Genomic DNA, 22,968 nt, shown 5'->3' on the forward strand with positions numbered 1-22,968 from the left:
AACCTTGAAAACATGCATAAAATGAAGTACTTCTGAACTCTAAGTAGTCCCTTCAGAAATGTGCTGGGACTGACTTACGTTGTGTGACCTCCATCTCTGGAAAGTAGAAGAAGCGTTCATTGCACATGTTGCCTTCACAACAACAGAAGAAGACTTCAGGGCTGTCCTTCTTCTCTATGCAGTCATTTCTAGAGAAGATAATAATTTTAAAAATTATTAATCTTAAATTGGGGTGGTTTTTTTTGTTCAAGAGAAAGCATATGCTCATCTCCAAAATTTGAAGTGAACTTCATTAAATCATCCAAGATAATTTAGCACTCAATTAAGAGTTAAATCTGAAGGAACAAACTATTTGCTACTTTCTATTGCAATGAAGTATCATTTAAACTCAAAAAGCACATTTTTTCCTATTTTTAGGACAAAGAAAAACACCCATGAGAAACTGAAGTACAGATCACAATCTAAATAGGATACACAAATGATCCAATGCCTAGAGTTGAATCATGAACTCATACTGCAAGTCTCCATGGGTTGGAAATCAGGAGAATTCCTAAATTTTATTTTATTTTTAGAAGAAAAAACCAAAGATTAAATTTCTACAATTCCCCCTGCCTGCACTATGTTCAGGGACAGGGCTGATTTCACTCACTGAATTAATAGCAGGGAAGGAGTTCTGGAAACAAGTAAACTGAAACTAGTTAAGTGAGGAAACAAAAATAGGTGTCATGTAGAAGACCACTTGAGAGCAGAAAGAAGAATTTGAAAACCCTGCAGGAATAGTTCACAGAATCCCAGAATGGTTTGAGTTGGAAAAGACCTTGAAGATCATCTAGATTCAACCCCACTGCCATGGGCAGGGACACCTCCCATTAAGAGCAGGTTGCTCAGGGTCACATTCAATCTTGCCTTCAACATTTACAGGCTTGGAACCTCCACAACTTCTCTGGTGCCTCACCACCCTTCATGGAGAACAATTTCTTCCTCATACCTCACCTAAATCCCACTTCATCCTGTTCAAAGCCATTACTGCTCACCCTGTCACTCCATGCCTTTGTCAAAAGTCTGTTTCCAGCTCTCCTGTAGCCCGCATCAAACACTGGAAGGCTGCTAACTGAGGATTTTAAATACAGCTGAAGGTTGTCAAAGAAGTTTTGTGTTCCACTTCAGGAAATGAGGGTTATTTTACAGACCCAGCTATCACAATTGCACTGCAACTTCCACAAAGGATTGTTTTTTGATGCTCTTAGTCTGCTGTTGCTTAGAACTCCTCATTTAATAAATCACTGTTCACTCCCAGAGATAATTTTTATCTAATGGCTATTTACAAAACACAGCAACACAAATTGTTATGACAAGGTAGCTAATATAGTCTCAGAGCTCACAAGTTTTCACTCAGTTTTCAGCTATTTCTTTATTGTCCTGCCTACATTTTATTCCTTCTCACAATTTGTTTTCTTGGCTAGGAATACTTCATTTTTTTTTCCAGGCTGTTCAAAGATACATGTGGAACTAGCAGAGTAACAATGCTACAGAACCTAATTCTACTTTGAAACTGACAAATTCTAGTCACATCCTAAAAGTCTGACATTTAGCAGAAATAAACATACTTCAGAAATTGCAAATAACTCCAACTTCTGCAAAGCTACAACTAAGAATGGAACAAAAAAAACCCCAAGTAGTTTTGCATCCTGAGTGACTTAGATACTAGTAACAAACCTGATTTATCTAAGTGTCCTTCTCTTTCTAGCATAGCAGAATTCCAATCATGCTGTGCAAGCAGCCTTGCTACTTATTTGTCAAACAGCTAAATCAGAACTGTTCAGCTTAGCTTTAAAGGAGAAAACATCCTAGGGTGGGGGGAAAACTTGATTTGGCAGAAATGAATATAAGGATTTCTTCTACTCATTAAACATTTAAGAAACAAACCCAGAAAGATTTCTAAGATATTGATAAAAATAATCTCTAAAAATACTTTAAGGAAGATCTGTTGTGTATTTATTGTTTGGAAAAGGAGAGAATCAAGAAAATAATTGGGTTTGGACAAATAAAACTTGGTACAGTACTTGAAAGAACCAGAATATTATTGCTTAAGAGAGTCATGACCTTTATTCAGTCAGCATCTAACAAACCCCAAGTCCTGCTGTTACTGTTCATGGGTACTTGCTAGACCATCTGTTATAAAAAACTGACTGGAATTTTAGACTATTCCATCTCTCTTAAAGCTGCCACTGAGGTGAGCCTTTAAACAGATTGGAATAAAGGTTTCTATAAGGACCAGATACAAAGTGCTGACTTTCCTACTCCAAAGGCTTTGGAGAAGTGAGCTACAGAATTGTGCTTTCTGGTTTCAGTAACTGTGTTTGCATTGTTTAGTAATAAGTCATTAGAAAAATCTATTTTGAATGGTCTATAAAGGAGATTTAATACATGGAAAGTAACTAAGGGAAGCGCAAACATGCTGTTCTGCAATCAAGACAAAGTGCTTGAACAGAATCAGGGCCCTGAACACAGGCAAGTGAACAAAAAAATAAGCATGTGTGATGTGTGTGTGCACCTAAAAGGCTAAGTATTGATGGAACTATTATCTTTTCTCTCAAGTCCTGTTTGCAGAGGGGAGGAACTAAAATCGTGGACAAGTGAAACAGTGTAAAAATATAAATATATTTAAAATACACAGGAAAAATCACTCACCTGTCATAACAATTGATGTCATCTAGCCAGCAACCTTGCTTCACAATTTCAATTGATCCAGAAATATTCTTCCATGTAGCAAAACAGTGTCGTCTTTTATCTTTATCACCGTAGCAAGGCTCGATACCGCTGCGGTTTGTTTTATCTTTCTCCCAGTTAGCGTTGTAGTAGATGCACTCTTGTGTTTCTGATCTGCCAAGTATGGCACCTTTGGGGGAACAACAAATAAATCACAATTAAAGGGCATTCTGAAGGATGAGACGTGTCATCAAGAGCAAAATATCATGCAGCACCTGTGTCATTTTGCCCTCCTTGAAAGCTCCCAGGCAGGAGCGTTGTAACTTAACACAAAGGGCTTCAGTCAAATAGTAACTTTGGTTATTTCTCTGATCTTTTTAAGTTAAGAGAAAGTCATGACAATATTTTTCATACAATGGTTTGGATGTGGCACTTGGAGCCATGATTTAGTTATCAGGTGCTGTTAGGTAATAGGTTGGACTTGATGATCTCTAGGTCTTTTCCAATCTGTGGAAAATTCTGTGATTCTATTAATTTAGCAGCGACCTTTGAGATCATCTACTCCAACTTCCCAGCCATGGGCAGGGACACCTCTCAAATACACTTGGCTACTCAAGGCCTCATCCAACCTGGCCTTCCGTACCTCCAGGAACGAGGCATCCACAACCTCCCTCGGCAGCTTACTCCTGAGCACCACCACCCTTGTAGTGAAGAACTTGTAAGATCCAGTCGAAAACTACTCTCCCACAGCTCAAACCATTCCTCGTTGTCCTATCATTGGTCATCCTCATGAAGAGCCCCTCTCCAGCCTTCCTGTAGGGTCCTCCCCCCAGATACTGGAAGGCAGTTATAAGATTGCTCCAGAGTCTTTCTTCTCCAGGCTGGACAACTGCAGCTCCCTCAGCCTATCCTCATAGCAGAGGTGCTCCATCCCTCTTTGTGGCCCTTCTCTGGACTCACTCAGCAGTTCTATATCCTTCTTATGACAGGAATTGCTATTCTTTGAATAGCAGCAGCAGAGAAAATTGAAACTACCAAATAGTAAAGATTCAGTAATTAGCCAAAGAAGAAGTTTGAGCCAGTAGAATTGACCAAAAGGTGAGTTTGTATCTGGTCACATGTGCCCAAAAAGCAGTTAGCACATCTCATAAACCCACACCCAACTGATAAATGCAGTTTTAACCCATCAACATCTTTCCCCCCAGCTTTCATCTGTGATGCAGCTTCTGAACACAAAGCACTGAAGTATGAGACACACTTTGCTGAAATGGTATCTTCTGTGTCATTCTGATTTGCCAAGTGAGCAACTGGAACTGAGACTGAGAGGTGTGAGGCAGCAGTCCCTAATCTCCAGGGACAGCACTGTTTTTTTGCTGTGTGGTTCAACCCAGTCAATCAGCTGTAACACAGAAGATGTTAGATCTTTGCAGTGACTCCATAATCAAGTGCTCCTACTTTCTGAGGGCCCAGGGCCATCTCTCCCCATCCCACAACATGCCCAACGTATGTGGCCCAACCACCATGGCCAACCTGCGTGCTATGGCTGGACTTGATGATCTGAGAGGTCTTTTCCAACCAAAACAATTCTATGACTCTAGGATTCTAAACCCAAGGGGTGTTTGGAGACCAAAGCACTGATGCAGTCACTGTTAAACATGCTGGTGACCCAGAATGGCCTGACACACTAACTCATCTACCCTGCTATCAGGTGATTCTCTTTTTTTGTTTGTCCTCCCACTATTCTTAAAGAGAAAGGATTCTGAGCTTTTAAATTTAATTGTATTTGAAACACAAAATCTAACTCTTTCATGAATGCCTACTGACAACACACAGCAAAACCCAACCAAGATGAACAGATTAAGGCACCTCAAAGTGGAGCTAACTTCATAATGTGGAGCTAACTTCAGATCGATTCCCTCTCATCCTAGCAGTAAAAGCCCTTATAAAAAGTCCCTTCACAGCTATCTTGTAGGCCCCTTCAGGTACTGGAAGGCTTCTCTAAAGTCTCCTTAGAGCCTTCTCTTCTCCAGGCTGAACAGCCCCAACTCTCTCAGCCTGTTCATATACAGTAGGTTCTCCAGTCTGCTGATCATCTTTGTGACCTCCTCTGCACCTGCTCCAGCAGCTCCACAGCCCTCTCATGCTGGGGGCAGCAGGATTGTTAGGCTGCAAAACGATTAACGAAAGTCCTGGGAGGGAGGAAATCACTGCCTTTTACTCCTGATTTTGTCTTGTCAGATACTGCCAAGAGTGTGTTGTTAATCTCCATTCCAGCTTCATCATTTAACATGCAATTAAAACATTGGAAAACAGAGAGGGAGACGGAAGAGCTGGAGAGTCAGAGGACTCCTTCCAAAATCAAGGAAGGGTCAAGCAGGATGACAAAAGCACATTTACTTTGCCTGTGCACCCATCTGGTATTTTCTAGGGAGAGAACTACATCAGGCACCACACATACAATCAGGTTTAAACAAGGAAGGTCTTCTACACCTATTTACCTGCACCACTGCTTGCTTCTTTAATTCAGATATAATTTTGATATTCCCCTCAGCCACACTCATCATTCTCATTCTCCTACATGAAGGGATAACAAGCAGAGCAGCTGTAGCCTTGACTTTGTGGGATGAAATCTTTGTCACCCAGGCACTCTACCCAACAGCAGTAGGAGGTGGGGGTCAAGGTGACTGCTAGAGGCTTCCATCACTTCACATCTCCTCAAACACACAACCAACAGGAAGGTAATTTTCTTACTCGCTAAACAGACCCCAAGAAAAAGTACAGGGAACAAAAAAGTTGCACCTCTTGGGGCGGGGCGATAAGAAGGAATTCAAGCTGAAGGTGGCTGCAGCCCTCTGAAAGCAGAGCACAGGATGTCAGAGTGGAGCCGCAGTGCTGCCCGAACCGGGCATCCCACACTCCCACCTTCAGAAACTTCTGACTTTGACGCAGTCCCAAAATAGGCAGAGGATGCTGCTTAGGCTTTTTGGGATTGAGCCTGGCTGTTCAATGGGAGAAGGGCACTAGCCAGCTGGTAACACTGCAAGATGCAGCATGGTAACCATTATATTCTTTGTGCTGCGATGGCCTGACCTTTACAACTCCCAGCTATGGCAAAAAACAGATGAGGCAACAGATTGAACAATTTGGTTCTGTCAGTGCAATAAAGCAGAAGTCCTGGATTTATCTCATACGTGCCATTCCTTCTCTTCTCCTGCCAAGCCTTGCTTTGAAGGACCACAGACAAGCTGGATTTGATGAAATGGTGAAAATACCACCAAATTAACGTTGCACAACTACTCTCCTTAGACACGTCTTCATTGCAGGCAGGATTTCTTATTCATTAATGCTCTTGAAGAGCTCAACAACCCAAATGTCAGTGATCACAGTGCTCTCGTGGTGACTTCCCATCTAACAGCAATAACTCTGCTAGGGGCTGAGCAGACACTTGCAATAGGTCTGGCCAGACTACACTGATGAACAGACATTCCAAGACAGTCCTGGATTCATCCTTGAAAGTAGAAAAGCAGGACCATGGTGGGTGCAAGGGAAGAAGAAAAGGGGAGCCAGACAAAGGAGGCAGCCCTCAGCCCACTGCACAAAGGAAGCCTCTGCTTACAACCAGCTCTGCCACACCCTCCACAAGCATCAACATCTTTGAGAAGAAGGGCAGGTGGTATCTACAACAGCAAAATTTATCTGGACCTCAGTTTAGGCACAGTGTGTCTCTAATGAAACTCCTGTACCTCTTTTGAGTGCTGACACATTGTTTTCACATGAATCTGCCACATCATTGGGAAATATATTAATCCCAAAAGGCAAAATGCTGCTGCTGAGAAAAGCCACGAGCAAAGCGTGAGGAGCATCCTCTGGATTGAATTTACAAGTCTGAGAGCAAAACACATTAAAAGAACAAGGAATATTCAGGTATGTAATAGAGTTCAGTTCTGGCATGTTAAGACAGATGACTTAATACATGCTGTTATCCTACTGCAGTCAATGTGCTGCTGTACCACTGTACATTTGTGTCCATCCACAACAGCTGCAGTAAGAAAAGCAAAAGCAACATTTGCTGGTGACCTTCTGAACTGCTGCTAATACAGGATACGCTCTAATTGTCAGCAGGACAGAAAGCAATTTTATTAGGGTGCACTGTGCAGTCTGGAAAACCTCACCTCAGGAGGAACTGGAAGGAAGGCCTGGCTACCAGTTTTCTAAGCAGAAAGACTATATGAAAGCCTGAAAAAAAACCCAATAATCCAGCCTTTTAAAAAGTTATTAGAAAAGGGACAAATAATGAAATCTATGCATAGTTAATAAGGAAGACTACACTAAGACAGCCTTGAGAAAGGGATGACTGGAAAAACACACTGGATGAATCAGGAATATTCTGTTACAGATACCACTACATTATACCTAGAGGGGGGAGAAAAGAGGGAGAACATTTTGGGAGTTTATCATCTAGCTTTACTTAGTGAATTGTGCAACACAACTGTGTGGGGCTGTAATGTGATATCATTAATAACAAGTCATGATCAACTCCCTCATTTCCTGACAGGACCTCAAAAGAGACATATTCCACCCACCCCCCCCACACATACCTCATGTCCTGCTCCCATCCCCAAACACTGCTTTTGCAGCAGACTTGGTTGGTGTCACCATGTGAAGATAAAAATCCTTCCAGTCAAAGGGAAGATGAATCTGTGATTCCTTGCTGGTTTATGAACATTTTTGAGGCAGAGTGATGAAAACTGAAAAGGTTATAAAATCAGTTGGACAGTGCTGAGATCTAAAACATAAGCATGGAAGAAAACCAAGCCAAGTCTTCTGAAAGCTGCTCTATGTATCAAGGTGGCTCTGCTGGGCAGTCTCAATGTGCACGTAACACATCCTGAACTGGAAAGAAACTACAACTGAAATTCTGAATTTATCTCTGCATGTCATAAGGAAGACACAGAACTGTTGGAGCAAGTCCAGGACAGCCACAAGGATGATCCAAAGGCTAGAGCCCCTCTGCTATGAGGATAGGCTGAGGGAGCTGCAGTTGTCCAGCCTGGAGAAGAGAAGACTCTGAGGGGACCTTAGCACTGCCTTCCAATACCTGAAGGAATCCTACAGGAAGGCTCCAGAGGGACTTTTCATAAGGGTGTTTGGAGACAGGACAAGGGGGAATGGTTTAAGCCATTCCCACTAACAGAGAGGAGAGTTAGAGTGGATCTTTGGAAGAAGTTCTTCAGTACAAGGGTGGTGAGACTCTGGAATAGGCTGTCCAGGGAGGTTCTGGATGTCACCTCCTCAGGGGCATTCAGGGCCAGATTGGACAAGGCCTTGAGGAACCAAGTGTATTTGAAAGGTGTCCCTGCCCATGGTTGGGAGGTTGGAGTAGATGATGTCTGTGGTCCCTTCCAACCTAAGCCATTCTAGGATTCTGTCTTTCAGCACCAGAACTACAGACAACTTTTCCATCTAATATGTTTCTGAGATGCAAACATCAACACTGAAGTCTGGCAAGAGTAATCCCATCTGTGTTTCATGGCTGCACAACCTCCCCAGACAAGCCCATGAGGCTGCACTTGAACTTCATTCTATCCTAAGCACTAATGACAGCATTGGTAACAATTCCTGTGCAGGAACACTCCTGTGATAGATGAGGACCTTTTGTTGCTGTTCCTTAGACAACGTTGTGCATGAAAGAAAAAGTGAAGTTCAGTCTGGCAGCTACCTATAGATATAGTAGAAAGGTTACTTCAATAGTTTTATGCCTGAGATAAATTTGAACTCATTCTAAGAATTTAAATCCACAAAGAGAGGAAGGAATGGAGTGGTTTTATTACAGGAGTTGAGCAGAATGGCCTTAAATACCCACAGGGTCTGGACATTGTGAGCTACTTAAACAGAGCTGCCTGCTCACTAAAGGTCTGAACTGTAACATGCTGCTCCAGAGGAACAGAAAAGCACAGAAAATACAGCAGAAATATAAAGAGCATGGTGAAACAACTCCAGTTACTACATAGGTGTCTTTTTCAAGTGCTTGTCTATAGACCTTACTTTATTTGTTTCCACAGTGATCTCACACATGCTTTCCAGACCCACAGACACACCAAGAACAGTTACAAACACTAAGAGACTCAGCTTTGATCTTTCCACCAGCAGGAAGCAGGTTTTATCATTCTGTAGTTTTTCTGATAACACCCAGGGAAATGGTTCTCAACTACAAATAAAGAGGGTATTTCCAACTTAATAAAGCAAACTGAGTTGCAACAGAAAGGACCTTTCTGCCCTCCTTCTACATGCCAGCACGTCCCAACATGTAGTTTATTCTCCTTAGACAAGTTCTGTTCTCATTGCTCTTGTTGCTTGCAGACAAGGTCTGCACTTCACAGAAACTGAGCCAAAGGACATTCATTAAGTCCAAAGACAACAGCAATTAAGTTAAGCAGCACAAGAATCAGGAAGAAGATAAACAAGACAGTAAGGTAACGAATCACCTGAACTGCTGTCACACTGCCTTACAGAGAAGAGCTGCATCTCTCTGAATCAGAGAATGCACTGGCTTGGAAAGGACCCTCAAAGGTCACCTTGTCAACCACCCTGCAGTCAGCAGGGACATCACCAACTAGATCAGGTTGCTCAGAGCCCCATCAAGATTGACCTTGAAAGTCTCCAGGAATTGGATCTTCCCACATCCCTGGGCAACCTGTTCCAGTGTTTCATCACCCTTACTGCGAAGGACTTCCTCCTTATGCCCAACCTAAATCTACCCTGCTCCAGTTTCAAACCATTGCCCCTAGTCCTACCACTGCAAGCCCTTCTAAATAGACCTTGCCAAGCCTTCCTCTGGGTCCCCTTCAGATAGTGTTATGCAGTTCTAAGGTCTCCCTGGAACCTTACCTTATCTTCTCCAGGCTGAACAACCCAAACTCTCCCAGCCTGTCTTTTTATGAGAGATGTTCCAGCAGGTCCACATCCTTCCTGTGTTGAGGACTCCAGAGCTGGACAGAGGACCCCAGATGGAGTCTCACCAAAGCCAAGTGGCAGAATCATCTCTCTCAATCCGCTGGACTTTCAGACCAGAGTTTCCTCCTGTCACTTTCCTTTTCAGCATCTCATGCTCTGTGTTGTAGTTCATCAAAAACTCACTGGGGAAGGATGGAGAAATGCCACTAAAATGCTGCATCTCTCCACAGAAGTCTGCAGACTAAAAGGTTAATCTTTAAAGTTTTAAGATGGACCTGATGTTTAAACAGTTTATTTTCCTAAAATAATATTTAAAACTAAAAATTAAGGGAGTTTGCAACTACAGTATGCTTGGAAGTTTCAGTGAAGCTTTTTGTGTAACACAGCTATACTAAACTTCAGTTCTTCAGGATTATTGTGTGATAGGGATGTGGTATCTCAGCACATACTTCAAAAATATTTCCCTTTTTTGGCAGTTCCTACCTTGCCAGAATGGAAAACTTGCATGGAGAAGCCTGCCACAGAATTATGAAATTCTTTAGCTGAGATGAGCACCTCTGAAAAAAGAGCTTTCCAGAGGAAGAACCCAGCGCTGAATAACTAAAGAATGATCCACTTCTGGCAATACACTAAGTCTTAAGAGCAGAGGTTCCTGAATACAGTGGAAACTATGGAGGATGATGTCACCTACAATTAAGAAATACAATTGAGAAAGGAGGGGAAAAAATTATGGTATCACCATGTATCACTGTACTGTTAAAGACTCCTTGTCCTCCCTTTGTTTGCTAGACAGACAACAAGAAAAACACTTTTCCACTAGAAATGTGTCTTCTGCATTTACAGATGGAAGGTAATTAAAACAAGTCAGCTGCTATAACCACTTGATGTTGTTATTTTTTATCTCTGTCTATATATCTTGTTTTTATCTAAAAAAGAAAGAGAGTGAGTGTAAATATAGAGTCTGCTTAGCATAGACAATCTATTGAACCATCCATCTGCTTCGGAAGTCAAGCAACTCAAAAACTGTCAGCTATCACTCCTGGATCTAAGACAGCTTCCAAACCACCAGCAAGTATTGCATGTTTCCTAAGGAGAACACAGAGCTGTTGCAACGAGGCCAGAGGATGGCCACAACGATGATCCGGGGGCTGGAACACCTCTGCAGTGAGGATAGGTTGGAGGGAACTGGGGTTGTTCAGCCTGGAGCAGAGAAGACTCTGGGGAGACCTTAGAGCTGCCTTCCAACATCTGAAGGGATCCGACAGAATAGCTAGAGAGGGACTTTTCATAGAATGGCTTAGGTTGGAAAGGACCTTGGAGACCATCTACAAACAAACAGCTACAGCACTCAGAGACCTTAGATCTTAGGATTGGTGGTGGCAGAACTAATGCAAAGCATCTTGAAAGAGTGAGGCCACAACTGAAGGAAAAGGATGCAAGTAAAGATGAAGAACCGCTTAGTTCAGCTGCTAGTTTGAGAGACTCCACAGGACCAGCCAAAGTATCATCTCCACCTGAGTAATTAAAGAAGATAAAGGGGGCAATTTTGATATGTGGAACACTCAGCAAGGGGCCACTGCGGGAGGCATAACAGTGGCATCTAAGTCCCACTGAAGGGGAAAAAAAAAAAAAAAAGCTGAAACTACTTCAAGTGTTGCTCCCCACAGTCCCTCCAAGCACTTGTGAAAGACAGTAATCATGTCATAATAGCAATTTGTAGAGAACTTCCATTTTCTGCCTTGTACTTCCAAATATTTTATTTAAGACTGGGTTTACGGAAGTGGGGGAAAAAAAAACCCAGAGGTGTGTCCACATTTTCCAAAACCATTTCAGAGCAAAGCACGTGGCAAAAAATGGAGCAAAAAGGGTCAGGCGACACCTACGTTCTTAAAGGTAGACATTGAGGTGCCAGTAACACCACAAGCAGAATCCACAGCATCAACTGGCTACCTCTGAAATACAGCCTGCCATTCTCCAGGAACTTCTACACATTTCAAGCTAAGATAAATGCTATTTTTCACACTTCCTAACTTCAAGGGAAGACACTCAAACACAGGCTGATGTTTTCAAGTTCAAACACTCCATTCCTGTCACCGCAAGGTGTGAGCAGCACAAACCAGAACAACTTTCTGAACTGCTGTCTAATGATTTGGTGGATGGGGGTGGGGGAAGAAGGTTGAAAGATTCTGTAAAGAACACAGCACAGCCTTGGGATGACACTCACCTTGTAGCTACATGCTGGTAGGTCTTATAGATGTTACTGGTCAACAACCCCATTACCAACATGAGAAGGTATTAGGAGATGGGAAAAATCATAGAATGGCTTAGGTGGAAAGAGACCTTAGAGATCAGCTACTCCAACCTCCTGGCCATGGGCAAGGACATCTCTCAACTAGAATCAGCTGCTCAAGGCTTCATCCAACTTGGCCTTGAACATCTCCAGGAAAGGGGCATCCACAGGGTTCTGCTGTACCCTCACTATCTAGGTGGTATCACTGTAGTCTTCCAGTACTTAAGGGGGACCTGTAAGAAAGATGGGGACAGACTTTTGAGCAGGGCCTGTTGTGTCAGTAAAAGAGGTTATGGTTTAAACTAAAAAGGGGAGATTCAGGCCAGAGAAAAGGAAGAAATAGTTTACACTGAGGGTGATGAAAGATTGGACCACGTTGCCCAGAGAAGTGGTACATGTCCCATCCCTGGAACCATTCCAGGTCAGGTCGTTTGAGGCTTTGAACAACCTGCTCTCGTCACAAATGTCCCTGCTGACTGCAGGGACGCTGGACTAGATGACCTTTAAAGGTCCTTTCCAACCTAAAGTGTTCTATGATTCTAGCCACAGCTGGCTCTGAGTGAAGCTCAGGTAAGGCAGCTGCTCATGGAGTATGCAGAGTATTCTCATCACCCACATTCAAGTAACATCATAGCCAGAGTCTTTAAATGCTGTTATTAACCTAAAAAGGGCCATCACCAGCAACCATACTCCCAGATTAAAGCCCAAATAAACTACCTCCGGATATCAAAGCTAGATTAGGAAGATATGAATCTCTTCAAAGGATGACTATCATGCTGCTGGTGGCAACTAGCAGAACTTCTATTTTTGGGCCTGACAGCAAGTTTCCCAGCAATGATCTCAGATACCTGTCATAGCTGTTCATGATTTGAGAGTCCCAAAGCAAGTGGAATCCTGCAGTGCTTTGCTGACAGTGCACGCGCTACAGTACAGCAGATACGAGAAGCCCCAGTGTGGGCTCCTTGCCTTGTAAGGGCTTCCACAAGCATTCATCTAATGCAGAAGGAGGCTCAGCAAAGAACACTTGGCTTTTCTTCATACCCTTCTCTATCATGCTAGATTTTCCAAAGATAGAATAGGGGACATACAAAACAAAAAAAAGATTTACCTTCAAATAAATGCTGTCTGGACAGCTTAGAAATAAGAGAACTTCCTCCCTCTCTACAGGCTGCCTTGAACAAGCTCAATTCTCTGCATACACTGACCAGCAGATCCAGACAAGCTGCAGCTGCCCTTGTCCAGATGGCAGCTAAACAGTAAGAAAGACAGGTTCCAGACTGGTGTGAACAGAGAGGGATTAGCTTGGACATGCAGGCAGAGAGAATGACATGGTGGGGAGAAGACAGGATCCAGCACTGAAAAATTCAAGCCTTTAAAGCTTCACCCATTCAACTGAGGTAGAAACCCTTCTTTATCCGTCCCTTATTTTCATTCTCCAACGTATTTAAGGAGAATCATCATGTTCAACCTCAGTCTTGATTCCATGTAGTAAATGGCCTAGGGGCTTTTCAGTATTTTAATCATTCTCCTTTTCATTTCCCTACCTCACCACAACAGGAGGCCTTTCCAAGTTAATCTTTCTTACATAGGCTGGCCAGAGCTGCATGCAGTACTTCAGACATTTCCAAAGACTTGTCTGGTATCAACATTGTTTTCAGGGGCTAGGAAACACTCCTTCAGAAGCACTTCAGGATCACTGCATGGCAGCTGAATCACCTTAGTAGCTCAAGGTATCTGTTAGAATGCAAGATCAGGCTTTGAAATACATTTTTAAGTTGTGGAGCAATCAAAAAAGCAGACTCTGCTGTACAGCCTCACAAACAGCTGAACTGGCACAAACAAGTGGAAGTAATTCCTTCCTTCAGCCACTAAACTGAAATAAATGTCAGGCTGCAGCATTACACATCTGAGTAAATACCTATCATCATAAAAATGCTAATATGGTTTTGACTGCTGGGCCCTCTTCCTAAAGCAAAAATATCTGCATAACCTAACTCTGCTGTATCTGTTTAATTCCATTTTGGCTGTCCAGACTTATATAAATCCCAAAGTTTTTCTGCACTGAATTTTAAAATCTGTGCCTTTAAGTTCTGAAATCAGCATTGATTATATTGAAAAAAATTCAGCAAAACTGCCTCTCTAACTCTAGCCAAACTGGTTGTGGAGTTTCCATTTGTCCCCTTTCAGGCTGCCCCATTTTGCTCCCTGTATCACAGTAATCTAAAGTTTATGTTGAAAATCCCATTCCCTTGAACTAATCAGTATTTTTATGGACAAGAACAACATGGACAGGGCAAGCATGCAATCTCCTTGCTTTCAAGCTCCTAAATCAGCTGTCCAAGTCCCAAGTTCCAAATACAACACCACAGGCAGTTCCAGCTAACACAACACCTCAGCTACAGCTCAACTCTGTTATCCACAACATCCATTTTAAACAGAGATCATCTGGGTACTGACTGAAGGATAGAAGAGAACAATGATTTCTTCTGTTTGAAATACCTACTTCTGGACTTAATTTCTAGAGAGGATCACGGAAATCCAGAAACCAACCTCTTATGAAGCCTTCATGAAGCAAATGTGTTCACCATGGGTAATGCTTAGAATTTCATAGAACCACAGGATGGTTTGGGTTGGTTGGAAGGGACCTTGAAGATCATCTAGTTCCAACTCTCCTGCCATGGGCAGGGACAACTCCTACTAGACCAGGTTGCTTGAGGCCCCAGCCAACCTGGCTTTGGACACTTAAAAGTTTAGAGCCACCACAACCTTTCTGGGCAACCTCTTCCAGTGCCTCACCACACTTCTGGAGAAGAATTTTTATCTAATGTTTCATCTAATTAAGGTTCTTCCCATTTGAAGCCATTTCTCCTCATCCTGACACTCCATGCCTTTGGGAAAAGTCCCTCCCCAGCTTTTCTGGAGCCCCCTTCAGGTCCTGGAATGCTGCTCTAAGGTCTCCCTGGAGCCTTCTCTTTTCCAGACTGAACAACCCCAATTCTCTCAGCCTGTCCTCACAGGAGAGGTACTCTCTCTCTTGAAATAAATAAATACTACTTTTAACCCTCATCATCACCTTCTCTTGCTCTAAAGACACGGCATCGACGTGAGCTTTCCCTCAGGAAGTGAGAACTAGCAGGATTACACTAGAAATCATTATGCCAGTTTTTATGTAGAACGAATTCTGATCCAAGTGACTGGTAAACTGTCAAAACCATCAGGTATTCAAGATTGACAACAAGGTGGAAAAACCAAAAGGAACAACACAGTCTGATTTTGAAGTGCACCAGGAAATGGCTGTTGTTCTGATCCGCTGTGTTTAATCTTTATGGATTCTCATGAAGCAAACGTTGTTATTCATAGGTCAGTTTTTGGATAGCATTACTAACCCTATCCAGAGAAGCCAGACTAACAACTAGAACAAACTCCCACAAAAGGAAGCAGTTCAAAACCAAGAGGAGGTTATTTACACCAGGATGCTAGATACTAAACCTGAACTACTCCTGTATTTGTTGTCAGAGCTTGAAGAGTCACCACCTGGAGAAGGGAGCAATTTAGAAGCATGTCTGTAAAGCTCATCTCAGTGCTCCAGAGCACAACTCTGCAGCAGTGACTTGAACAGTATGCTCCACACCAGACAACCAGCACATTTATTTTCATTAGAACAGTGAAATGCAGCGACTGCTGCAACAGCTGCTGTAAATCAGCACTGATCTAGCATGAGAATCAAATCAATACAGAAATAATCCAAGGCAGTGGCTTTTATTTCTCTTACCTGCCTGAAAGCACTTACAACTAGTCTAGGTTTTCAATGCTCAGTGTTTTCCTTAAGGAAAAAAAAAGCCTTTTCTAAGGCTGTTTGATGTTCGCTATGAAGCAAGGCCAATGGATATTTGACAGTATCATCAGAGCTCAATGATACATGAGCTAACTCCAAAGAAATACTGCACCACTTTCTTGTGTCCTAAAAGGTAACTGTGCACATCTTCTGAAGTTTGGACCTGAGACAGGGGCGAAAGAGATATTCATCTCTCCAGAATTTCTTTAGAGGCAATTTCCTGAAGTGGACTAAAATTGCTATTACTCTTCCACCAGAAAAATGCTTCTGAATTGCTGTAACTATACCTGAACACTGGAAAACTTAGAAGAACAGTATCTAATCACCTCACTTTTCCCTTACAGTCAATACCAGCTCAATTCTGTACGCCATATCCTTGTTTTCTAAAATGCAATAGCATTAAATATAAAACCTAACAAATATTTCTAATCTACCAACATGAAGTAATCGACATAAAAATACAACTAAGGAAAAGACAAAACTATGCTTATTTGTGGCTATGTATCAGAAAAATGATGTCCATCTACAAAGTCTCACTGGAAAAAAAAAAAAGGACAGTATGTTTTACAAACATACAGAATTTGAATTCTCCTCAAGTATGAAGCTAATGAGAGTATGTTTTATAGGCTTTGAACATCTAAACATTTAATCATGATTAATCACATTAAGCTCATAAAATACAATGGTTCGGGTTAGAAGGGACCTTAAAGATCAGCTGGTTCCAACCCCACTGTCATGAGCAGGGACACCTCGTATTAGATCAGGTTGCTCAAAGTCCCAGCCAACCAGGCTTTGGACACTGCCTCCACAACTTCTCTGAGCAACCTCTTCCAGTGGCTCACCACCCCCATGGGGAAGAATTTTTTCCTGATGCCTCATCTAAATCGAGCTTCTTCCAGTCTGAAGCCATTAACCCCCATCCTTTCACTACATGTCTCTGGAAAAACTCCCTCCCCAACTCTCCTTCAAATACCAGAAGGCTGCTTTAAGGTCTCCCCAGAGCCTTCCCTTCTCCAGGCTGAACAACCCCCACCCTGTTTTAGCCTGTCCTCTCATAGGAGAGGTGCTCCAGCCCTCAGTAAAGCTGAAGACAACATGACCACACTCGACTCTGTTACAAAGAGTTTTCAAATCCACACTAAGATCTCACTGCTACTGCATTTTTGGGTTTTAGTAAATCTCATTTTGGTAACACATGATCAAGCTGAATTTTGGTACACCACGCCCTGACTGCATAGCCCACATCTGAGCTAGTACAACAATCCTGAACTATTTCAAGCAGTTTATAGCATGCAAATCAATGAAAAAAATTGCCTTCAAGTGTTCAATTAAACCAGTTTTGCTTCATTTAACTTCGCAAGGAAGCAAGCCTTAAAAATCCATTTGTTACAAAATGCTGTATAGAATTTTTTTACTGTTAACTTTTCGATATGCTAATTGAAAGTATTAAGATAATTTACCAGAATGTTATTAAGAAATTAATCTCAGGAAGCCCTATACAGTTCTCAACTGCTAAAGGATCTATATTTAGAACGGCAACTCCGGTTTAGCCAGTACATCAATTATGCACTGGGTGATGATTTTAAAGCAGGGGGAATCCAGATTTGCTGTGGGAGACTTGTATTAAAATATTTTAATTAATTTTCCCCTGATAGCTGTATCACCATTCAGGCAAGATTAGAGATCTCCAGGATGATAACCATGCTCTAATATATGTTTTTTTCTTAGAGCTAAAAAAAAAAAAAACCAAAACAAAAAAAAACCACCACTGACTTCACTGCCAAGACACAGCAAAATCCAAACAGCTATGGGATCAGAAAAAAAAAAAGTACAAAGTACAGAGCAACACACAACTCACTGCCTCCCAGAAGGGATTTACAAGTGTTTTATGGCAGCTAAGTATTATTTAACCTATAGTCTAGTTGCTTCTCTATCCATTTTGTATGTTTCATGGATCCATGTTCCCTAACTTGGGTTTAAGACATCACTGCAGTCTAGAAGCTACAAACATCTCAAACAACTCTAAGCAGCAAAGTCCAAACCTGGACCTACTCAAAGTCAGGCTAGATGGGGCTTTGAGCAACCTGAGCTAGTAAAGGGTGTGCCTAGCCATGGCAGAGGGGTTGAAACTGGATGATCTTTAAGGTCCCTTCCAACCCAAACCATTCTGTGATGATTTACATAAAGCACTCAGTGGCAGCAACAACAGAAGTTCTAACAGAACATAAACCTTATCTGCTTTAACACTTAGTGAACTACCCAAATTGTTCTACTGACTGATCATCCTCTAGTATTAAAAGGACCCCCTTCACTTCCCCATAAAATACATCATGGTCTCAAGTCACTCCTATACAATCTCCAACTGATGAATCAGCAAATAAACAGAAAATCTGATTGTTCCAAATCTTGAAAAATCAATTCCAGCTGTGCTTCATATGGGCAAGTGAGAAACTGAGTTCCCAAAGCAGTGATAGATTTAATAGCAAAGCGCTGAGGAACTTAACTGCTTTCAAATCTTTTGCTCTGGCATTAGTAGGCACACCCCAGTCCCTGATAAATTTTTATTTTCTTCAAGTACTCTACATCTTGCTGCTGTGTTTGACCCTTTTCCCCAGCTTGAAGCAGCCTGGTTCACTCAGCCTGAGCTGTGAGGGGGCTGGTGGTCAGCAAGAGAACTCCTGGTTCAGTAGAATGAAACAGGTATTAACAGATCACTAATATCAGCCCTGACAGAAACACAGGTGACTACAGCAAGGACATCAAAGAAGCCACCACCTATCTTTAGATGGATATCTAAAAGGAGGGAGGGGGGATGGGACCAGCATTGAAAAAATTAACTTGTTTCACTCCCTATAAACATAACATTTTGAATAACATTTCCTGCACCTGAACTAAGCCAAATGAGACTTTTAAGGCTTTCAAGATACAAAAATACCAGGTTTTGCTACTTGTACAACATACCCGTGATTTTTTTTTTTTATTTACAGTGCTCAAAGAAGACACTTCATATCTTTATAAACATATATACATGCAAAAAACCAGTTAAGATCCTCTCTGGCATTCAAGAAAGTAAGATGATAAATGCAATACAACCAGTTTTAATCAAGATCAAAGCTGTAGGAGAATGCAGACAAACAGTCTAGACTGCTTTACTTCAGAAAGCCTAAGCATATAAAGCAACATCTGCAAAGAACATTAATCACATTTAGTCTACCATCTTATCACCTCCTAAGCAAGCAGAAACAACTTTTACTTAAAAATCATATGCTTCTCTAAGACAAGCATTTTTAATTACATTTCAATCAGATATTTATCACTGATTACAAAGCTATTGACTTGGAAAGAGACAAAACTGATTTTTAAATACACTTGTACAGCTCCCTGAATACGGGATTTGGGGACAGAGGACAGAAGAAAGTATTGGCAAGGAAACCTACTGAAAAGCAATGGAATAATTTTTGCATTGCTGCTGTAAACTCCTTGATGATCCAGTTGGACCAGATGATCATGGCAGGTTCCTTCTAATCAAATATTCTGGTATAAGTAGTGAAGGAAGCTCTGGGTTTGCTCTTCTGCATTTAAGACTACAACTCAGCAGGCAGTACTAAAGATATTCTCTATACAGTTTTCTTGAACTAGGTTTGAGAAATTACTTAATAGATTTCTGATTATTTTTCCCCCCTATTAAAAATCCTTCTTTTGCTCCTGTATTTTAAAGGGGAATTAAAAACTGGAGTGGTGCTGCATATATACATATTGCTGTGATTCAACATAGCCCCTGTAACACAAAAATAAACTATTCCTTCTGCATATTTGTTTATTACTGGTCCATCCTAACCCATGATTTTGGATACTCACTATCCATCATTTCATTTATTACAAGTACCTTGCATTAAAGTTTTCCCTTCTGCCCAAATTTTCACGTGTTCTACCCTTCAGCAAGAGCCTGGGAGAGCCAATCCCCACAAAACAAACAAAATTTCCATCTTAGAAACTTAAGGAAGCAGCTGTGAAAATTTACAACATTTGAAACCCACAGGAGCAAAGAACTACAACTGGTAATGTCTGCATCAAGCTCAACTTTAATATCCCAGAGGAAAAATAGTGGAACACAGCAGGCAATTCAACCTTTATGAGTTATTCAACATTTCAGTGTTAAATTTCTCTGTTGCAAATGGATACTGTAGGTAAACTCACCTTCCCCAGAATTCAATGAAAACACTGATTTTGATTTTTAATACTTTCTAATTCCTATAAGGTCAGAAATCCCTTCTCACTGTAGGTAACTGCCAGCTACTGTGCTGCTTCTTAACCTAAATTGATGGAGACTTCTTAGCTTTTCGATAACACAAGACTTATAGACAAAAAGATTATTCTTCAAAGTCTTTTTTTTTCCTGAGTCCTTCCCAATTTGTCAGCTCCAAAGTTGAAGCCTCATCAAAACAGGTATTTTTAAGCACTACCTCTCACCAATGCCACAGTAATATTTCAGAACAAAGCAGTCAGCATTCCACTGGAGTGAAGATGGCAAGCACCTGGGTTTTATCCTCCTTGCACACACAGCAGCAGCATCCTAAAGCTCTGCAGCATTTCTGTAGAGCTGGAGTTCCTTTGCCTCTGATCTATTTTAAGCATTGACTATCTTTAGTCCTCCTGACAACAGATTTTTATTAATGCTAACTTTAACCTCCTAAAAAGTGTAGTTTAACAAAGGGATATTCTACAAACCTTTTGAGACTCCTACACCTGTGGAAAACAAGAGTGCTCTGAGAAATATCATAATGGTTTCAGTTCATTGCTTCCTCGGGAAGGAGAGATAGTAGGAGAGCTCTGCAAAACTGCCAGGGCAGCAGGTTGGTGGCCAAAAAATCATCAAACAACAGCAGAATAAATTGGCATATGCAATGAGTGCACAATCACATAAACCACAGGGTTATTTTGTTATTTATATATATTATATACATATTTATTTATATATATATTAACTGGGCCACCTCCAGTGCCCAGTGCCACACCAAGGCCATCTAATTCCTAGCTAATTGTTCAATTTGTTTATCTGACATAGCCTACAGCAATCTTGAAAATTAAAACCAGGTATTTAGGTAGAGCAAGAAATTTTGAATTACTGAATGATCACTCAGAGGCTCTCTCGGGGCTCAGCTACTTGTCTTCAAAAACATGGGATTGGGTTTGGCTATTAAAGTTTTTACTGTGTTTAATTCTGATAAGGTAAATTTGACAGAGTAACTAAAACTGGACCGACTACTTTCGTGTTGTACTTACAAAGTGAAATTTAATTTCTATCATACTGCAACTATATTAACTTCAGCTTTTATTAGCTGTTTTGGTTTCTTTTTTTTTTTTCCATGGCAGAATGAATATATGGCTCCACCATTAAAATTTATCTCCAGAAATCTCAGTAACATTTTAACCTCTGTTTCTGAAAAGAAGGAAAAGTTCACTGTTTTGGAGAGTAACTGCCTGGTGCCCTATTCATGTATTTATCAACTCCAACCTGTTTGAGAGCAATTCTACCCATCACTGCTACCAAGGAGCCAGCTCATGTAGCTCACACACGCCTGCTCCCTTGGCCAGATCATGCTCCAGGCTAGGATGAGAGGAAATTGGCTTAGGTTGTGCCAGGGGAGGTTTAGGTTGGATATTAGGAACATTTTCTTTGCTGCAAGAGTGATCAGGCATTGGAACAGGCTGGCCAGGGAGGTACTGGAGTCACTATTCCTGGAGGTATTCAAGATGTGGCTGTGGCATCATTAGGTCATGGTAGTGGGGCTACACTTGGACTCAATTATCTTAAATATCTTTTCCATCCTTTATGATTCTGTGATTCTACAGCTGTTAACGTGCCTTCTCCCCCCACACTTGTGTGATCTCTCTGCTATGGGAATTGCTGTTCCCTTCAGAAGATAAGCTTTGCTGTCTGAAACTAACAGAGTCTACAGACATCTAACAGGAAGCACATGTCCCTTCCATCTGAGGAGTGTGACACAGAGGCACTCCAGTTCACTAGGCAAAGCTGCCTTTCTACCAGGTGCGAATCACTGTTCTTGGTTTCTTTGTGGAAGGAAAAGTTAACCACATGTCCCAGAAGAAATAACACTGTGGCTGTATAATGACAACTCAGGTTTTGACACTTCTCATCAGGCTGTGAGTAGAAAAAAAAGAAGACTAGAAGTTCATGGACAAAGTGAGAAGGTATGTGATAGCAGAAAATGCCACCACAAACAAAAGCTTTCAGATGGAAGCACTGCACCTGCTCCTAGAAGTTAATTTGTCTTCTAAATTTAGATAACAATTAAGAAAACTACCTCTGTTGGCCTGAAATCTTGAAGGCACTTTAGGATATGATTTTGACCTTATTCTTCTTATTCAAGAACATAGTGAAAGCTAGAATATGCTTGTTATTACTGCATTAAAAAGCCTCTCCATACCTGGACAAAACAGCTACCTTACATTTGATGGTTGAAGCTCCCAGGTTCCATGCTAATAGAATTCTCAAGCATGGTTCCCTAAACATGTTTTCCACATATACGCCTCCTGCCCAGAGGCAATTGTTTCCATTTTTCCTGCCTATCACAGATAAGAGGACACAGTTTATTTCTGAGAGCACCTGCCAGGAAGGTTATCTCAGATGTCTTCAAAAATGCTCATAAGAAGTTACCAGAATATCAGACACTGGCAGTAGGAGAGGCAAAAGAATTTTTCAGTTACACTGCACAACAGATCACACAAAAAAATAAGTTATTGTTCAGCCTATTAATGTCATTCTCTACCAAACCCAAATTCCCCAGAACTTCCTGATCTACACCTTAAGCCATGGTTGAAGTTACATGGCTGCTTACAACACCAGCTTCTCACAGGATTCTTTACAAATAGCAATCCACCCACTACACGTGAAGGCAGGCAAGCAAGAGACTAACAAATACCTCTTTGTGGATTGTACCACAGGCTAACATTAAGTAATTATCTTTAATTTCTGGTTTCACAGCATTTTGGAAAGTAAGACTAACCTAGACTATCATGTGTCAACCCAGGCTTTGAGAAAGCTGGCAACAGGACTGCTTGAACATCCACCTCAACAGCTGTACACAGCACAAAGAACGAAGAAACTTTTCAGACCATCCATGGCCCAAGTGAGGTAATTAGAAATCCAGAATTTTTC

The 22,968-nt window shown here is 41.5% G+C and overlaps 1 protein-coding gene across 2 annotated transcripts in view; it reads right to left on the bottom strand.

Annotated features, from left to right (window-relative positions):
• ACVR2A (activin A receptor type 2A) overlaps positions 1-22,968 on the bottom strand; it is a 69,972-nt gene that overhangs the window by 29,962 nt on the left and 17,042 nt on the right. The window contains exons 2-3 of one of the 2 annotated variants that reach the window (XM_054380908.1): positions 2,692-2,899; positions 79-188 (exon numbers count right to left, since the gene is read on the bottom strand). In XM_054380908.1, the coding sequence (XP_054236883.1) occupies positions 79-188; positions 2,692-2,899 (318 nt within the window). Of the gene's footprint in view, positions 1-78; positions 189-2,691; positions 2,900-22,968 lie in introns of those variants that run through there. The other variant, XM_054380909.1, reaches the window with a different exon arrangement.

The sequence above is a fragment of the Indicator indicator genome, chromosome 5 (assembly GCF_027791375.1).
Source record: "Indicator indicator isolate 239-I01 chromosome 5, UM_Iind_1.1, whole genome shotgun sequence".
Taxonomy (NCBI): domain Eukaryota; kingdom Metazoa; phylum Chordata; class Aves; order Piciformes; family Indicatoridae; genus Indicator; species Indicator indicator.